Below are 17,844 nucleotides of genomic sequence, written 5' to 3' on the forward strand. Positions count from 1 at the left end.
TCAACAAAACGTTTAGGAAACTATTTTCGTAATTCTTTGAAGGTCACAATGAATTCTTTAAACTTTGCGTTTGTTTAACGGCAGTGAACAAAGGGAACTCGACTCTGTCACAATGTGTCCCTTCTATAAAGCGATTTTCTTTTTAAATGAGTGCCCATCAAATCAGAAAAAAAAACAGTTTCTCTCCCTCATTGTCTTACTGTGGGCAGCGTGCACTCGAGTCCATAAAAATGCGAGGTCTGCAATCCATTTCAGATATTCTAATTTTCGTTCCCGCCCTCCTTTTTCCTTCATAAATTCAACAATAGTGAATTTTAAATCGAGAAATCGTTCCGCGTGTTCCTGCTGACTTAACCAATGTACTTTACAGCAATTTATAAATTCTCCATACTCTTCCTTCAACTCCATCGAAAACCGTTGCAGCTGACAGGCGAATGATACGTGCGACTTCAGAAATTTTACTATTCGTACCGCCAATTTCTTCATGTGCTTCATGCCTGTAGATTTAGCACAAAGTGCTTCTTGGTCTACTGAACAATGAACCCCTCTGTCGATCGTTCTACTTTTTTCCTCTATCACAGTTAACTTAATATTTAAATTCTTTCTGCCTGGTATTGTAATACAATATTGTAATAAAGTTTCATTGTAAATTTGCGGTACCTGTCACTTATGCAACTGCTTAATATATAGTGAGAATTCTCATGCGCGTATCTTCTGTCATTCCCATTCATTTTTAAAAGCTTGTGGTTATAGATCGCTAGGTTGTCTTTTTTTGTACAAACATCTACTGGACCTGTGGAGTATCTTCCATACCATGAACAAATAGCGAAGGGTAAACAGCGCTTACATCACGATCTGCCGAACTGTTCCGACTTATGGAGACCGAAAAATGCCACACCGCAATACCAAGTGAAATGTACGCTGTACCGAGTACCGGTACTTCCGGCAGGGAACGAGCAACGCCGAGACAGGTTGGGTGTGGCCTGCACGCGGCACGCACAGTCGACACGCGTGAATATTGGCACGCTATGGCCTTCCCTGCAGCATATTGCGAACGTTCCATGACAATCTGATGTTTCTACAAGTGATCGCCGACGACAGAGAGCAAATATCCAGCAAAAATTTATTTAGATTTTACAATACCAGAACACAGAAACAGTCTATACTCTGCATAAATAAAACATTTACGTTTCTTTGTAATGAAAAGGGTTTCGTCAATGATGTAGTCAGCTCCATTGAGAGAGAAGACTGTTTTGGATGTTATTTGGCACTGAGAAGGAGAACAAGACGCCAAGGGCAAAATAAAAATACGCTGTGTACTGCCTCCGCGCGACTGCTACGGTCGCAGGTTCGAATCCTGCCTCGGGCATGGATGTGTGTGATGTCCTTAGGTTAGTTAGGTTTAAGTAGTTCTAAGTTCTAGGGGACTGATGACCAGAGATGTTAAGTCCCATAGTGCTCAGAGCCATTTTTTGTGTACTGCCTTCTATACATTGTTGTGTTCGGAAGTATATATGTTCTCAAACAAATAAACACTGATGTTTTGAAATGGGTGGACAACACTCATAGTTTACGAGTAATCCAACCAAAGGCAGCCAGTGTAGCAGAATGACATAATAATTTGTGGTGACTGTGGACCCTGTTTATCTACTCATATATCTGTTATCGTTGTGGTCCTTAGTCCGATGGTTGGTTTGATGCAGCTCTGAGCTCTGCGCGCTACTCTAGCCTGCGCAAGTCTGTTTATCTCCAAATAACTACTGCAACCTACAGCCATTTAAATCTGCTTACTATATTCGACTCTTGTCCCTCTCTATGATTTTTATCACCCCACTTCCCTGTAATAGTAAACCGATGATTCGATGTTGTCCCAGAATGCGTCCTAGCAGCCAATTCCTCCTTTTAGTCAAGTTCCAGCACAAATTTCTTTTCTCGACGTTTCTATTCAGTACTTCCTCATTATTTACGCGATCTACCCATCTAATCTTCATCATTCTTTTGCTGCACCACATTTCAAAAGCTTTTATTCTCTTCTTACTTGAACTGCTTATCGTCACCGTTTCACTTCCAAACATTCCACATAAATACCTCAAAAAACGACTTCCTAACATTAAAATTTACATTCGATATCAGCAAATTTCTCTTCTTCATAAATGCTTAAGTGCTTTTCTTGCCATTGCCGGCCTACATTTTATATCGTTTCTGCTTCAGCCATAATCAGATATTTTAATATTCAAATCGGAAAACGTATCTCCTACTTTTAGTGTCTTATTTCGTAATCTAATTCCCTCAGCACCGCCCGATTTAATTCGAATACATTCCATTATCTTTGTTTTGCTTTTACTGATCTTCATCTTGCAGCCTCCTTTCAAGGCACTGTCCATTCCGTTCAACTGCTCTTCCAAGTGCTTTGTTGCCTCTGACAGATTTACAGTGTCCTCAACAATCCTCAAAGTTTGCGTTTCTTCTTTCTGAACTTTAACTCCTTTTCCAAAGCTTTCTTTAGTTTCCTTTACTGCTTCCTCAATGCACAGATTGAATAACATTTTGGTTGGGCTAAACACTGTCTCACGTTTTCTCTACTACTGCTTCCTGTTCATGCCCTTCGACTATTATGAATGTCATCTGGTTTCCGTACAAGCTGTATACGTCGTTTCGCTCCCTATATTTTATCCCCACTGCCTTCAGAGTTCCAAAGAGTGTACTCCAGTCAACTTTGTCACAAATTTTCTCAAAGTCTACAAATGCTATTAATATAGGTTTGCCTTTCTTTAGCCTGTCTTCTAAGATACGTCATGGCGTCAGTATTGTGTGGCGTTTCCTACATTTCTCTGGAATCCAAACTGATCTCCCCCATCGTCGACTCCAACCACGTTTTCCATTCTTTTGTAGAGAATTTGTGGTAGAATCTTGCAATCGTAACGTACTAAACTGATAGTTCGGTAAAATTTAGAATCTGTCAGCATCCGTTTGGAACTGGAACTCTTGCATTCATCTTGAAATCTGTGGATCTTTCCTCTGTTTCTGGAATAGCGTTGTCATGGCTGGCTCTCCCAAGAATATCAATAGTCCTTAGGAAATGTTGTCTTCTCCAGGGGCCTTGTTTTGGCTTAAGTCGTCCAATGCTCTGTCAAATACTTCTCGTACTTTCATGTCTCACATTTCATCTTCATCCACTTCCTCTTGCCTTTCTATAATATTGCCTTCAAGTTCATTTTCCTTGTGCAGCCCTGCTGTATATTCCCTCCACCTTCCAGCTTCCCTTCTTTGTATAGTACTCGTTTTCTGTCTGAGCTCTTGATAATCATAAAGATACTTCTCGTTTCCCTGAAGGTCTCTTTCACTATCTTAAAGGCGGTTTGAATTTTTCCTAATGTTATACCTGCTTCTACAGACTTGCATTTGTCGTCTAACCATTCCTGCAGAATAATTTTGCACTTTCTGTCAGCCACATTTTTTACATGTCTGTGTTCCCTTTCGCCTGCTTTATTTGCTGCATTTTTATATTTTCTCCTTTCATCTATTAAATTCAGCATCATCTGTGATATTCAAGGATTTCTACTAGGCCTTATCTTTTCACCTATTTGATCCTCTGCTTCCCTCACTATTTCACCTCTTAAAGTTACCCATTCGTCTTACAGTGATTCCATTTCCCTGTCTCAGTCAATCGTTGCCTCCCTTCGAAACTCTCAACAATCTGCTGCGGTTCTTTCTACTTATCCAGTTCCTAGATCCTTCACTCCCTACCCTTTCGCAATTTCTTCAGTTTTAATCCACAGTTCATAACCAATAAATTGTGGTCAGAGGCCACCTGCCCCTGGAAATGTCTTACAATTTAAAATTTGACTCCGTAATCTCTGTCTTACAATTTACACTCAGTCTGATGCCTTCTAGTGCCTCCCTGTCGCTTCCATGCATACAGCCTTCACTGATGATTCTTAAACCAGGTGTTATCGATTATTAAATTATGCTCTGCGCAAAATTCTATCAGGCAACTTCCTCTTTCATTCCTTTCCCCTAGTCTGTATGCTCCCAATGTTTTCCCCTTTCTTCCTTTTTCTACTATCGAATTCCAGTCTCCCATCAGAATTTAATTTTACTTCTCCATTAACTATCTGAATAATTTCTTTTATCTCAGCATAAATTCTTTAAAGCTCTTCATCATCTGCGGAGCTAATTGGCTGTGGTGTGATGTTTGCTTCTTGTCTTTCATGGCAATGATAATGCGTTTACTGTGCTGTTCACAGTAGCTTAAGCACATTCTTATTCATAATTACACCTATTCCTGCTTTACTCCCATTTGATTCTGTATTTATAACCCTGTTCACACATGGCCGGAAGCTCTGTTCATCCTGCCACCGAAATTCACTAGTTCCCACTATATCTAACTTCAACCTATGCTTCTTCTCTTTTCTAAATTTTCCAACCGACCTATCAGTTAAGGGGTCTGACATTCAATCTCCGAACCGTAGAATGGCAGTTTTGTTTTTCCTGATGCTGACATCCTCCTGAATAGTCCCCACCCGCAGATCCAAATGTGGCACTGCCTCATCTCCGGAATTTTTTATACAAGAGGATGGCATTATTATTTAACCATACAGTACAGTTTGGTAAGATCCATATTTCATGGAAAGATCAATATCTATCATCTACATATTTATCAAAATTATTGTATGTACAGGGTGATTCAAAAAGAATACCACAACTTTAAAAATGTGTATTTAATGAAAGAAACATAATATAACCTTCTGTTATACATCATTACAAAGAGTATTTAAAAAGGTTTTTTTTTCACTCAAAAACAAGTTCAGAGATGTTCAATATGGCCCCATCCAGACACTCGAGCAATATCAACCCGATACTCCAACTCGTTCCACACTCTCTGTAGCATATCAGGCGTAACAGTTTGGATAGCTGCTGTTATTTCTCGTTTCAAATCATCAATGGTGGCTGGGAGAGGTGACCGAAACACCATATCCTTAACATACCCCCATAAGAAAAAATCGCAGGGGGTAAGATCAGGGCTTCTTGGAGGCCAGTGATGAAGTGCTCTGTCACGGGCTTTGCACAAACACCCATTCTCTGTAAACTGTTTATACCAACGTTTAATACACCACCTATCAGGAGGTTTAACACCATACTTCGTTCGAAATGCACGCTGAACAACTGTCGTCGATTCACTTCTGCCGTACTCAATAACACAAAAAGCTTTCTGTTGAGCGGTCGCCATCTTAGTATCAACTGACGCTGACGCCTAGTCAACAGCGCCTCAAGCGAACAAATGTACAACTAAATGAAACTTTATAGCTCCCTTAATTCGCTGACAGATAGTGCTTAGCTCTGCCTTTTGTCGTTGCAGAGTATTAAATTCCTAAAGTTGTGGTATTCTTTTTGAAGCACCCTGTATATTTCTATATATGTACAGGGGTTGGACAAAAATATGGAAGCACCATACGAAATGAGTGATTCAAAATAAATGCAGATGCTACCCACGCCTGCATGTTGTAATATTGTATTTTACTATGAATGGCACCTGTTCAATGCAAGTGTTAGCCTTGACGAGAAGAGTGCTCTTAATAGTCGTGGGTGCATTACTTCAGGGCTCATTGCGTTCAAACGTAGGCGTATTGTTGGTGCTCGTATAGTGGGTGCTTCAATAAGCAAAGAGTTCAGTGTTTCAAGAGGCACCTGTGAAGATTTATACCGCATACATGGGAAGCAGAAAAATATCATTCGCTACGTCATAACATTGTGTTTAGTGATCATGACAGACGATCGTTGAAGAGGACTGAGACGAAAAATAAGGGGACGACAGCTACAGAGGTCACTGTGAAACTGAGTGTAGCACTCACGAACTGTGTCAGTAAGAAAAGAGCACTAAAGGATCTCTATCAGCAGGGAATTACAGGGAATTTTTGGTAATCCAGGCGTCAGATTTTGGGGCCCCTGATTTAGCAGGAGCCGATGAAGGGTGAGCCTGAGAGTGAGCAGGCGATAGTGGGAAGGATGAATGGGCAATCTTTTGGATGGCCGATCTGACGATCATAGCGCTAAAGGTGAGATTCCAAGTCTGTGTGGCTATCTCCTTAGTAGGCCGAGGAGATGCAAGGACAGTGCTATACTTACCTGCTGAGAGCACAGTGGGCTTTCTACTGCCGAATAACTTATGAGCAGCAAATGTGGACACCTTTTCCTTGACTCGGATTTCCTGAATAATTCGTCCATCTTTGAAAATAGGGCTATCTCTAGAAGAAGCAGCGTGGTCGCCCACACAGTTGATGCAGTGAGGGGATGGAGGTGGACAATCACCCTCACGGGCATCCCTGCCACATGTAACGCATTTGGCCAGATTGGAACACGACTAGTTGATATGATTAAACCGCTGACACCGAGAGCAACACATAGGGTTGGGGATGTAAGGGCGAACTGAAATGATCTCATATCCTGCTTTAATGTTGGATGGAAGATGAACTCTCTCAAACGTCAAGAAGAGAGTACGAGTCGGTACCAAGTCCTTCTCAACCCTTTTCATGAGTCGATGTATGGCCGTTACGCCCTGGTCAGACAGGTAGTATTGAATGTCCTCATTGGATAATCCGTCAAGTGAGAGTTTATAAACTATCCCATGTGATGAATTTAAAGTACAGTGTGCCTCCACCCGGACAGGGAAGGTGTGTAGCAGTGTAGTTTGCAGCAATTTTTGTGCCTGGAGGGCACTGACTTTCTAACAACAAGGTGCCATTTCGTAGTCGGAAGCAAGACTTTACACAACCTGCAGTTGTGTCGACACCTTTCTGAATAATGAAAGGGTTGACTGTGGAGGTCTTGACCTTCGTCAGACCGAGAAACAACTAGCAACTTTGGCACTGATGGAAGAATTGTCCGTGGCTGAGACTCATCTAGCTTTCTCTTGTGTGCAGAAGTTGTAGGAGTAGGGTAACCATTGCGAAAGTATCCCCCATGACTACCAGCGTCTCTGATGGTGCGCTCCTTCCTCATGGGGGCCCTCTCTGGGTACTCCCGCCTCAGGTGATTGTCCACACCTCAGGTCACACCTCCCGAGAAACGGATGGAGGGACCAATCGGCACGTTCGGAAGGTACCAGCTCGGGTAATCACCCCTCCCTAAGCCTGGCCCTTACCAGGGGGACGTACATGTCCTACTTGTCTACCCGGGGCGGGGAATTACGCGTTACCCCGTCACCGGCTACGTGTGGGTCGGCCTTCAGACACGCACAAGGAGGAAAGAAAGAGAAAGGGAGGAACAAAGAAAAGGAAAGAAGAGAGGTCTCAAACGCCGCAGCGGAGAAGAGGGTAAAGAGAAGAATCAAGGAAAAGAGAAGGACAAAGAGAGGACAGAGACTTTCCAGCAGAGAGAGCAAAGAAGAGAAACTATGTCTTACATTTACAAGCGTCCGTCTTTGGACGTAGCACGAAACATACTCCCAAAGAGAGACAGACAGGGAAGGGAAGAGGCGGGGGGAGGGGGCGGGGAAGGATGGGGAACGGGAAGAGAAAGTGGAAAAGAAAGGTATGCAGCCCGGAAAGGAAAGAGGGCGGCAGTAGCTAGGGGTCCCGGGTTCGCCGCGCACGTATCCACAAAAAGAGTTGTGGACCCCCTGGAGGAGGGGGGGGGGGGAGAGAAAGAGAGAGAGAGAGAGAGAGAGAGAGAGAGAGAGAGAGAGAGTTAAGGAACACATCGAAATAATTCAGAGGTGGGCTGCCACATTTGTTACCTGTAGGATTGAGCAACGCGTAAGTGTTACGGAGATGTGTCGGGAAGTAAAATGAGAATTCCTGGTACGAAGGCGACGTTCTCTTCGAGTAACACTTCTGAGAAAATTTAGAGAATCGGCATTTAAAGCTGGCTGCAGAACGATTCTACTGGCACAAACGTACAGTCCACATAAAGATCTCGAAGACAAGATATGAGAAATTAGGGCGCATATAGAGGCATATAAACAGTTCTTTCTCCTCGCTCTATTTGCGAATGGAAGAGAAATGGAAATGACTACTACTCGAATAGGGAACCCTCCGCCACGCCCACGCACCTTACGGTATCTTGCGGAGTATCTACATAGATGTAGATGTTGTCGGAAACGTTTGGCGATGTAGCTTATTTCTGTTCAGGTTTTTTTGTATTACAGTCACTGGCACTATCGGATTAATGCCCATCTCTCTGGTTGTGTACAGCTGGTAACGTCTTTCTATTTGTGTGGTATAATAACAGAAGCACAACTTTAACATCTTTCGTAATATTTTTCTGCTTTATACAATATATACACTCACGCGCACACAGAGCAGACACTTATCTAGTAAAGCGTAGAACGCCTTTCATCCTGAGATGCATTATAGCATGGACGCTTTGAAACCGTGAAAGAGATGAGGTGCCATCCCGATACAATATCACTCAGCCACCGCCCACAACTCTAGAGAACTGATCGGGGACGCACATATCTAACTCAACGGCGTCCCAGGTTTTCTCAATAGATATGAGCTCAGGTGACGATGGGGAGGGGGAAGAGGCACACAAGCCTCACCTATTCCTGCGGGGAGTTCCGCAAATCATCCTTGATACAATTATGGAGTGGTAAACTATGTTGTCAAAGGTACAGGACGCCTTCTGTGTACTGTAGGTGAACATGTGGATACATACGGTCAGACAAAAGGTTCCTGTTTCGTCCGCTAATGGGAGACGATGACAAACGTATCAGGGGCCCAATTTCCTCGCACGTGGACATCCCCCAGACGGAATACCTTTACTGCCTTCTTGAGAGGTGTCGGTCAGTGTGGCCAAATAGGAACCATCACAGCATATGTCTTTGTCGTTCTCGTACCCTTGCGACCTATCTTAGAAGACAGACTGATGAAAGATAAACCTATATTTGACATTTTTAGATAAAGAGAAAACTTCTGATAGTTTATTAACTAATTTCTACTGCTTCGATTACATTTTATTAATACTTATTAACACGAAGCGTTTCGGCGACATGCTGCCATCATCAGGTGCATTACAGTGCGTGCCGAAATACAACCATTTTTTCTGGAAGTTCGGTAAATAACATCACTGGCACAACCAACATCATACTCCAGATTAATGTAATACAGGTGTTCAGAAATTCCCGTTTCCCATTACCAACTTCTAGGAGCTGGAGAGGGGAGTGAATACATAATACTTAGAAAAGGAACCCATGTCCGAAAATAACCCGCTTCCATGCTACAGCCGTTTGAAAATACGTTTGCTACGTAGGTTTGCAACAGGGTAATCAGCTGGGGAGAGGGGGCAGGGGGAGGGGGATGCTTACGTCGGATTGCCTGATGTCATATGGCGTCTGTCCTACCCCTACGACCTGGTTCGCACCCCATTCAAGTGTCTGTGAGTGTTAGAGCAACATGTTTGAGAACACGGTTGCAGAATACACCGAAATGATCCCTCTGTTTGGCGAAGCTCACAGTAATGGAAGAGCTGCTCGTCGCTTTTATCATTTTCGTTAAGCACAACGTCCGATTCCTTCGTATACCTTTTTCGCCACAATTCCGCAATGGCTTCGAGAAAGGTGTACCTTCACCGTCAGCAGGCGTGACTGTGGTGCTCCAAGCGGACGCCACACACCCGAATTTGAAGAGGCCGTACGCCATCATGTTGAAGACAATCCGTCAACTCACGCGTGAGTGAGACTCGAACCAGGTGAAAGAAGTAGGAAGACATCAAATCAAATGATATCAGCCAATCCGACGACTACCGTATTGCGAACCTACCTAGCAAATACGTTTTCAAACATCTGCAGCAAGGGAACGGTACGTTTTCGGACATGGGTTCCTATTCAAAATATTACAGTCTTAGAAGCCGCGCGGGGTAGCCGTGCGGTCTATGGCGTCTTGTCACGTTCCACCCCCCCCCCCCCCCCCCCCGTCCGTTGAAGGTTCTAGTCCTCTCTCAGGCATTGGTGTGTGTGTTGTCCAGTTGTCCTTAGCTTAAGTTAATTTAAGTTAGATTATAGATTAGGTAGTGCATAAGCTTAGGGACCGATGACTTCAGCAGTTTGGTCCCATAAGACCTTACCACAAATTTCCAATTTTCCAAATTTACAAGTCTTAGAAGTTTGTAACGGAAATTTCCAATCATCTTCTATTTATGTAACTGTAATGCACCTAATGATGACAGCATACTGTCGTGCTAATAAGTATTGGTAAAAACTGACTGAAGAAGTAGAAATTATTTCCTAAATTTATAATACAGTCACAGACCTCAAACAATTCCATATACTGTGTAATATGTATCCATTTAACTTCTGGTAATGTTGTCAAGAATTAATTCTTTAAAATTCTGGAAGTAGTACATATTTAATACAGTGACCGATTGGTTATGTACTACTCCCATAGAAACTAGACTGCACTCTGTAAGAGTCGATCGCATGAAAATAAACAGTAACTGAAAAGCAAGTGAGACAGCCTATCTCCAGTATTACTCAGTCCTTACATTGAACAAGTTTTAAAGGGCACCAAGAAAAAATTTAGAAACGAGATTAAAGTTCACGGAGAACAATTAAAAATTTTGAGGTTTGTCAATGCCAGTGTGATTCAGTCAGGAAAGGCAAAGGATATGGAAGATCTTTTGAACGGAATGGATAGTAATTTGAACAGGGCTCATAAGATACTAACAGCGAAAGTAAAACAAGGGTAACGCAGAGCTGTCTACCGAGATCAGGCGTTGCTGAGAAATAAAACACTAAAAGTATATGAAGATAGTAGCTGGTCCCGAAAGAACAGATACTATTGATGACCGTGCAGCTTCTCTAGAACAAGTGATAATTAATTGAAACCCTCAGCTGCCGACAGGTGTTGTTGATATACCTTGATGGGGACAGCTGAAAATATGTGGAGCGCGCACAGGTTGCCCGAACACTTACGGGAATCGCCACCTCAGTTGGCGTGAGTAATGAGTGGATGGACAAATATCTATTAGGAACATTACGTGTGTAGATTGTGGACAGTTGGGAATGTGGGTTCCTGCAGTCGCGCTATTGATCTGTGTCCTCGGTAGCTCAGATGGACGCCGGCACGGTAGCTCAGCGTTTACGGTCAGAGGGTTAGCTACCCTCTGTACTAAAAAAACTGAGTGAACGTATCAACGAACAACCTGAACGGGTGTCATCGGACGTCCGCTCCGAACGAATTCAACGAACGATAAAGAACAAAATGAGATTAAAAAAAGATGGATAGAGCGTCTGCCATGTAAGCGGGAGATCCCGGGTTCGAGTCCCGGTCGGGGCACACATTTTCAGTTGTCCCCATCGAGGTATATCAACAACACCTGTCGGCAGCTGAGGGTTTCGTTTAATTATCATTTACATTAAAAGTAGTAGATGAGTTTTGCTATTTGGGCAGCGAAATAACTGACGATGGATATCGTAGAGAGGATATGAATGCACTGAAGTGACAAAGGTTTTGGGATAGCGAAATGTACATATACAGATGGAGGTAGAATCGCGTATGCAAGGTGCAAAAGGACAGTGCATTGGCGGAGCTGTCATTTGTACCCAGGTGATTCATATGAAAAGGTTTCCGACGCGATTATGGCGGCAGGACGGGAATTAACACATTCTGAACGCGGAGTGGTAGTTGGAGCTAGAAGCATGGGACATTCCACTTCGGAAATCGTTAGGGAATTCAGTATTCCGAGATCCACAGTGTCAAGAGTGCGCCAAGAGTCCCACGTTTCAGGTATTGTCTCTCAGCGCGGACAACGCAGTGGCCAACGGCCTTCACTTAACAACCGAGTGCAGCGGCGTTTACTTAGAGTCGTCAGTGCTAACAGGCAAACTACATTGCGTGAAATAACCCCAGAAATCGACGTATCCGTTAGGATGGTACTGCAAAATTTGGCGTCAATGGGCTATGGCAGCAGGCTACCGACGTTGAGTGCCTTAGCTAACAGCACGACGTTGCCTGCAAAGCCTGTCCCGGGTTCGTGATCATGTCAGTTGGGTACTAGACGACTGGAAAACTGTGGCCTGGTAAGATAAGTCCAGATTTCAGTTGGTAAGTGCTCATGGAAGGGGTCGAGTATGGCACAGACTACAAGCAGCCATAGACCCATATTGTCAACAAAGCACTGTGCAAGCTGGCGGTGGCTTCATAATGGTGTGGGCTGTGTTTACATGGGTCATTAACTGGAAATGGCTGGCTCGTATTTGCACCCATTCCTGGGCTTCATGTACGCAAACAACGACGGAATTTTTATGGATTACAATACGCCATGTCACCGGCCCACAAATGTTCGCTGTGGGTTTAAAGCACATTCTGGACAATTAGAGCTAATTGGCAGCCAAATCGGAGACATGAATCCCATAGAACATTTATGTGGTGTAATCGAGAGTTCAATTCGTGCAGAAAATCCTGCCCCGGTAACACTTTCGCAATCGTGGATGGCCATAGAGGCAGCATGGCTCAATATTTCTGCAGCCGAGTTCCAACGACTTGTTAAGTTCATGCCAAGTCGGGTTGCTGCTCTATGCTGGGCAGAAGTAATTATCCTACGGCTTTTGTCACCTCAGTATAGTACAAGGTTGGCCAAATTTGCTGACATCCCTCACGCAGCCTTTTACGGAAGTTAAACGTGGATGATAAACAGTTCAGATAAAAAGAGAACAGAGGCTTCTGAAATGAGGTACTAAAGAAGAATGGAGAAGCTTAGGTGGGTAGATTGTGTAACTAATGAATAGGTACTCAAACGAACTGGGGAAAAAAGAAATTTACAATAAAACTTGACTAAAAGAAGGTATCGGTTGATAGGACACTTTCTGAGGCGTCCAGGAACCATGAATTTGGTAATCGAGGGAAGTCTTACAGGTAAAATTTATAGAGGCAGCTTAGGGCATGGCTGCAGTACGCACCTTCAAATGGATGTAGATTGCAGTGATCGTACAGGGGCGAAGAGGTCTGCACAGGATGGACTAGAGTGGAGAGCTGCATTAAACAAGTCTTCCGACTGAAGATCCCAATATAAATAACATGTCTTTTTAAACAAAGTTCGCGACGTCTTTCAACTTGCGAAATGCACTGACTGTTCAACTGCGTCATTTTCAAATAATTATCACCCTCCTTACGGTGCAACGATCACAATGCAGGGCACGTGAAGCCCTGGAGCGATTAAGTTTCTCCGACTTCTCACCTATACTGCTTTCTGGCGGCTTCACCAACGAATGTCGCTGATTATGTACTTAAGTCTTTTGTTTTCATCCTTTTCGCTTCTTACCCTAGTAATTCTATCATCTTTATATTATTTTAGTAGCGCCACAAGCTTTCTGTAGTGTATGTTATTGTTTTTATGTAAAATGGCCCCAAGAGCATCTTAGAATCACATATTGTTATTTAACTATTTAAATTTAAGTTTATTTGTGTTTTTAATTTTTTAGACTTTATCACTGCAAGAACTTATGCATTTGACAAGCCCACTGTAGACTTTACCTATTTTACTCTTCATTTATTGCATTCTGTAAACTTTTGAGATTGACGAACATGTTTAGACTTACGGTAGCGACATCTAACAGGTCTAGGCACAATCACGAGTTGTGAATACTATACTGCAGTTTATTATGAACAGTAGTGCTATCAACATTATAAATCTCCTCGAGTGCGGCCTAATTTAAAACATATTTTAAATATTTGAGCCGAAGCTAAGATCATTTTCTGTCTATTTTCTGACGGCGCCAGTCTGGCTTTATTATGCATTGGAGTGACAGATGTCATAAGATGCCTCCTACTATCGTGTCGGACCTCCTTTTGTCCGGCGTAGTGCAGCAACTCGACATTACATGGACTCAACAAGTCGGTGGAAGTCCCTTCAGAAATATCGAGCCATCCTGTCACTATCGCTTTCGATAATTGCGAAAATGTTGCAAGTGCTGGATTTTGCGCACGAAATGACCTCTCGATTACGTCCCTTAAACGTTCGATGGAATTCATGTCGGGCGATCTGGGTGGAAAAATCATTCACTCGGATTTCTCAGAATGTTGTTCAAACCAATCGTTAACAGCTGCTGTCTGGTGAAATGGCAAATTTTTGTTTGGGAACAAGAAGTCCATGAATGGCTGCAGAAGGTCTCCAGGTAGCCGAACCTAACCATTTCCAGTCAACGATCGGTTTAGTTGGAGCAGAAGACCCAGTCTGTACCATGTAAACACCGCTCACACTATTATGGAGCCACCACCAGCTTGCAAGTGGCTTGTTGACAGCTTGGGTCCATGGCTTCGTGGGGTCTGTGCCACACTCGAACCTTACTATCAGCTCTCACCGACTGAAATCGGGACTCATCGGACATGTCCACGATGTTCCAGTCGTGTAGAGTCCAACGGATATGGTCACGAGCCCAGGAGAGTCGCTGCTGGCGACGTTGTGTTGTTAGCAAAGGCACTCGCTTCAGAAGTCTGCCGTTATAGCCCATTAACTATCCTAACGGATATGTTAATCGTACATACCCCACTGCTGCGTGTCTGTTAGCACTGACGACTCTACGTAAACGCCGCTGCTCTCGGTCGTTAAGTGAAGACCGTCGGCCACTGCGTTGTCCGTAGTGAGAGATAATACCTGAAGTGTGGTATTCTCGGTACACTCTTGCACTGTGGATCTCGGAATACTGAATTCCCTAACGATTTCCGAAATGGAATGCCCCAAGCGTCTAGCTCCAGCTACCATCCCGCGTTTAAAGTCTGTTAATTCCCGTCGTGCGGCTATAATCACGTCGGAAGCCTTTTAACATGAATCATCTGAATACTAATGAGAGCCAAGAATCATTTGAGTACAAATGAGAGCCCCGCCAATTCACTGTCCTTTTGTACCTTGTGAACGCGATACTACCGCCATGAGCATATCGCTGTTCCATGACTTCTGTCTCCTCAGCGTATTAGGACACGTCATAAAACAGGTATCCCTCGTCAAATTTTCAGGACGTTTCCACATCCATTAAAGTAATAATTTTTCTTTACGGCATATTTCACTGTTTTCAGATGTAATATGTCCACTAGTCGTATTTCATGTCCCATGTTTTGTCACATATCTGAAGATGGTCATTGTTGACCGAAACCGTCAGTGTAAGGACCAAACGTACTGTGATCATCGTCTGAAATGAAGTGAATTTATTCTACAACGAGAAAAGCCCTATATTATCTGAACACCAGTGGTGTTAACACTGAAAGTTGCACCAAACTCACATCACATCAATAGCTATTGTATGGAGTTTACCCACGAAGTGACAGAAACTTCCTACCGGTTTCCAATGTACTGCAGTTTCCCTCGAATGCCTCAACGCAAAATTGTTTCCATATCTTTAGCATACAGTTTTAGTAAAATATAATTCACCGATAGAAAGTAGAAACTAGAGAACCAGACTCACCGACAGACATTGCGAGAAGCCAGCACAAAATCATAGTCGCGTGATGTTTCCACCTGTGCGCTTTTCTCTTCCTTGCGTTTCGCGCAAGAGAGATCTCCGCTGGCTGCTGCAAAATTTAAAAGCGTCCGAGACAAAACACCTTGCTGTCATAACACAGACCTAAGGCATTCGGCTCAAGGGCAGACGTTTATGAGACTTCGTGGCATACTTCATACGTTTGTGCTTTTATGTGGTAGTTGAATCACATTTACTCATTGTGCGAAGTAATTGCGTCAAATAAGAGGCATACAGCTGCATCGCAGCGAATGCATCAGTGTTAGATATGAAGAAACATCACATCTCCGTACCAAACAACAGCGTAAATTACTAGTGCCTTCGCAGTAATTCCTGAAGCTGCGTGGAACTGAATAACGAATGTTTTTAAGTCTCAAAAGGCGTGTGACTCTCTGGGAACACCTTGCGAACCTCGAGAAAACCTTGCCTAGAACCGAGGGATGGAAACTGTTTTCAGTTTTACTGTTGAATAATATGTCCCAGACAAAAATATTGTTGACAAATCATCAAATGCCGTTTTAGAAACGAATCATTTATTACCCATCAGACAGTACGACAATATGATAGGAGCACCAACTGCACATTTAAAAAAAAAAAAAAAAAAGCCAGAGATCATCACAACTACACCGAAAATGAACCAAAGAATTTATGAGACATGTGACAGACAACCTTCAAAGAATATGAACGACTGAACATTAATACTTTCACAAATGTAAAGGCCTATTGTACGTGTTAGTGTATTTGCGTGTATGTACATAGAATGGTCTGCTACATAAGTCCAGTGTATGCTTACTATATTGCCTCGGTTCTTTACAACCAATTCCAGGTGAACTGGTAATGGAGCAGAGAAGTTCCCAGTCTATGCTAATAATAAAACAGTAAAACCGTCGTGTCAGTCTGATTGTCTGTTTGAACGTCCTGATCTCCAAAACTGCGAAACGAATTTTCATGGCGTTTTCACAGGCAACTAGAGCATAGTTATAAGCTTTTTTTTTTTTTTTTCAACAAAATCGAAACACAGAAAAAAACGTAAGGTAACTGAAAGATTTATCTAAAATCGTCTGTGCTCAACTTAGTAGTTCGGATGTTTAATCATCGCAGCGTAGTACACCAAACAAACAGATGGCATCGTTAATTTCGTAGTACACCAAAGAACCTGTTAGTTTTTTTAATTCAGTAACATATTTTCGGAAGTTTACGTCAGTGACAGAATTTAGCAGCGCTATCTTATCTTTGCGAACCCAGACTATAGTTGAATTTACTTTGCTAGGATACACAGATTTACTGATTTCGCTTTGTGTACTAGGTATTAATTACAGGGTGATTATACTTAAACTTTCAACCCGCTGTAGAAATAACGCCACTGGTCAGAATGACATCAAATTGCAACGGAATATTATCGGATAAGGGGGAAAACATATGGCAGAAGAAAAATAAATAGTTACAAAATGTAGCAATAGATGGCGCTGTAAGCATCATTAATAGTGGTCGACTACAAATGACAAATGAATCATACAATACAACAATTCCCAAGGTTTACGTTTGACGTTAAACAAACTGTTATACTCAGTGTGCATGGGTGTGCAGGTGTGATACTGTTAGTTACGTAAGCCCATCCACCACGGCAAGGCCATATCACATCGGATGGGAAAAATTGGTTTTTAAGTGTCCTGACACCAAAAACCGCATAAAAAGCATCAATCACGTCGGTTTGTAATTGTCCTGATGGCAAAACACGCGTAAAAAGCATAAGTCAAAATCAAACGGTTATTAATTTTCGTGTGACTGGCGCAAAACTTGTTCAATATGCTGTCCACCGTTTTCTGCAACAAGTTGAAATCGAGAAACAGCATGTTCCACAACCGATCGACGTGTTTCCGGGGTCACGTTCAGAATGTATTGCGCAATGCGTGCCTTCAATGCACCTAAGTTTGCAATCGGAACACTGAACACAACATCTTTGACATAGCCCCACAGCCAGACGTCACATGGATTAAGATCAGGTGATCGGGATGGGCAGGCTGTAGGGAAATGGCAGCTGATAATTCTGGCATTTCCGAAGTGGCGCTTCAGCAGCTGCTTAAATGCATTTGCAATGTGCGGAGGTTCGCCATCTTGCATAAAAATGATTCCATCAACACATCAACGCTTATGGAGAGCTAGAATGACGTGGTTGCGCAAAAGACATTTACAGCGCTTACCAGTGACGGTACAGGTAACAGGAACGGAAGCACCTGTCTCTTCGGAAAAATATGGCCCTATGATAAATGATGCCGTGAACCCGCACCACTAGGTGACCTTTTCAGGTTAAGTGATACTGGTTGATTTGCGTGTGGATTTTCCGTTGCATATATTCGACAATTCTGTGTATTGACGTATCCTGTCAGATGGAAGTG

General features: G+C 43.0%; 1 protein-coding gene across 1 annotated transcript in view; it reads right to left on the minus strand.

Annotated features, from left to right (window-relative positions):
• Window positions 1-15,404, minus strand: part of LOC126455982 (limulus clotting factor C-like) — a 98,933-nt gene extending 83,529 nt beyond the window's left edge. The window contains exon 1 of the mRNA XM_050091739.1: window positions 15,395-15,404. Within this exon, the coding sequence (XP_049947696.1) occupies window positions 15,395-15,404 (10 nt within the window). The remainder of the gene's footprint in view (window positions 1-15,394) is intronic.
• Window positions 15,405-17,844: the final 2,440 nt, after the last annotated feature.

The sequence above is a fragment of the Schistocerca serialis genome, chromosome 2 (assembly GCF_023864345.2).
Source record: "Schistocerca serialis cubense isolate TAMUIC-IGC-003099 chromosome 2, iqSchSeri2.2, whole genome shotgun sequence".
Taxonomy (NCBI): Eukaryota; Metazoa; Arthropoda; class Insecta; order Orthoptera; family Acrididae; genus Schistocerca; species Schistocerca serialis.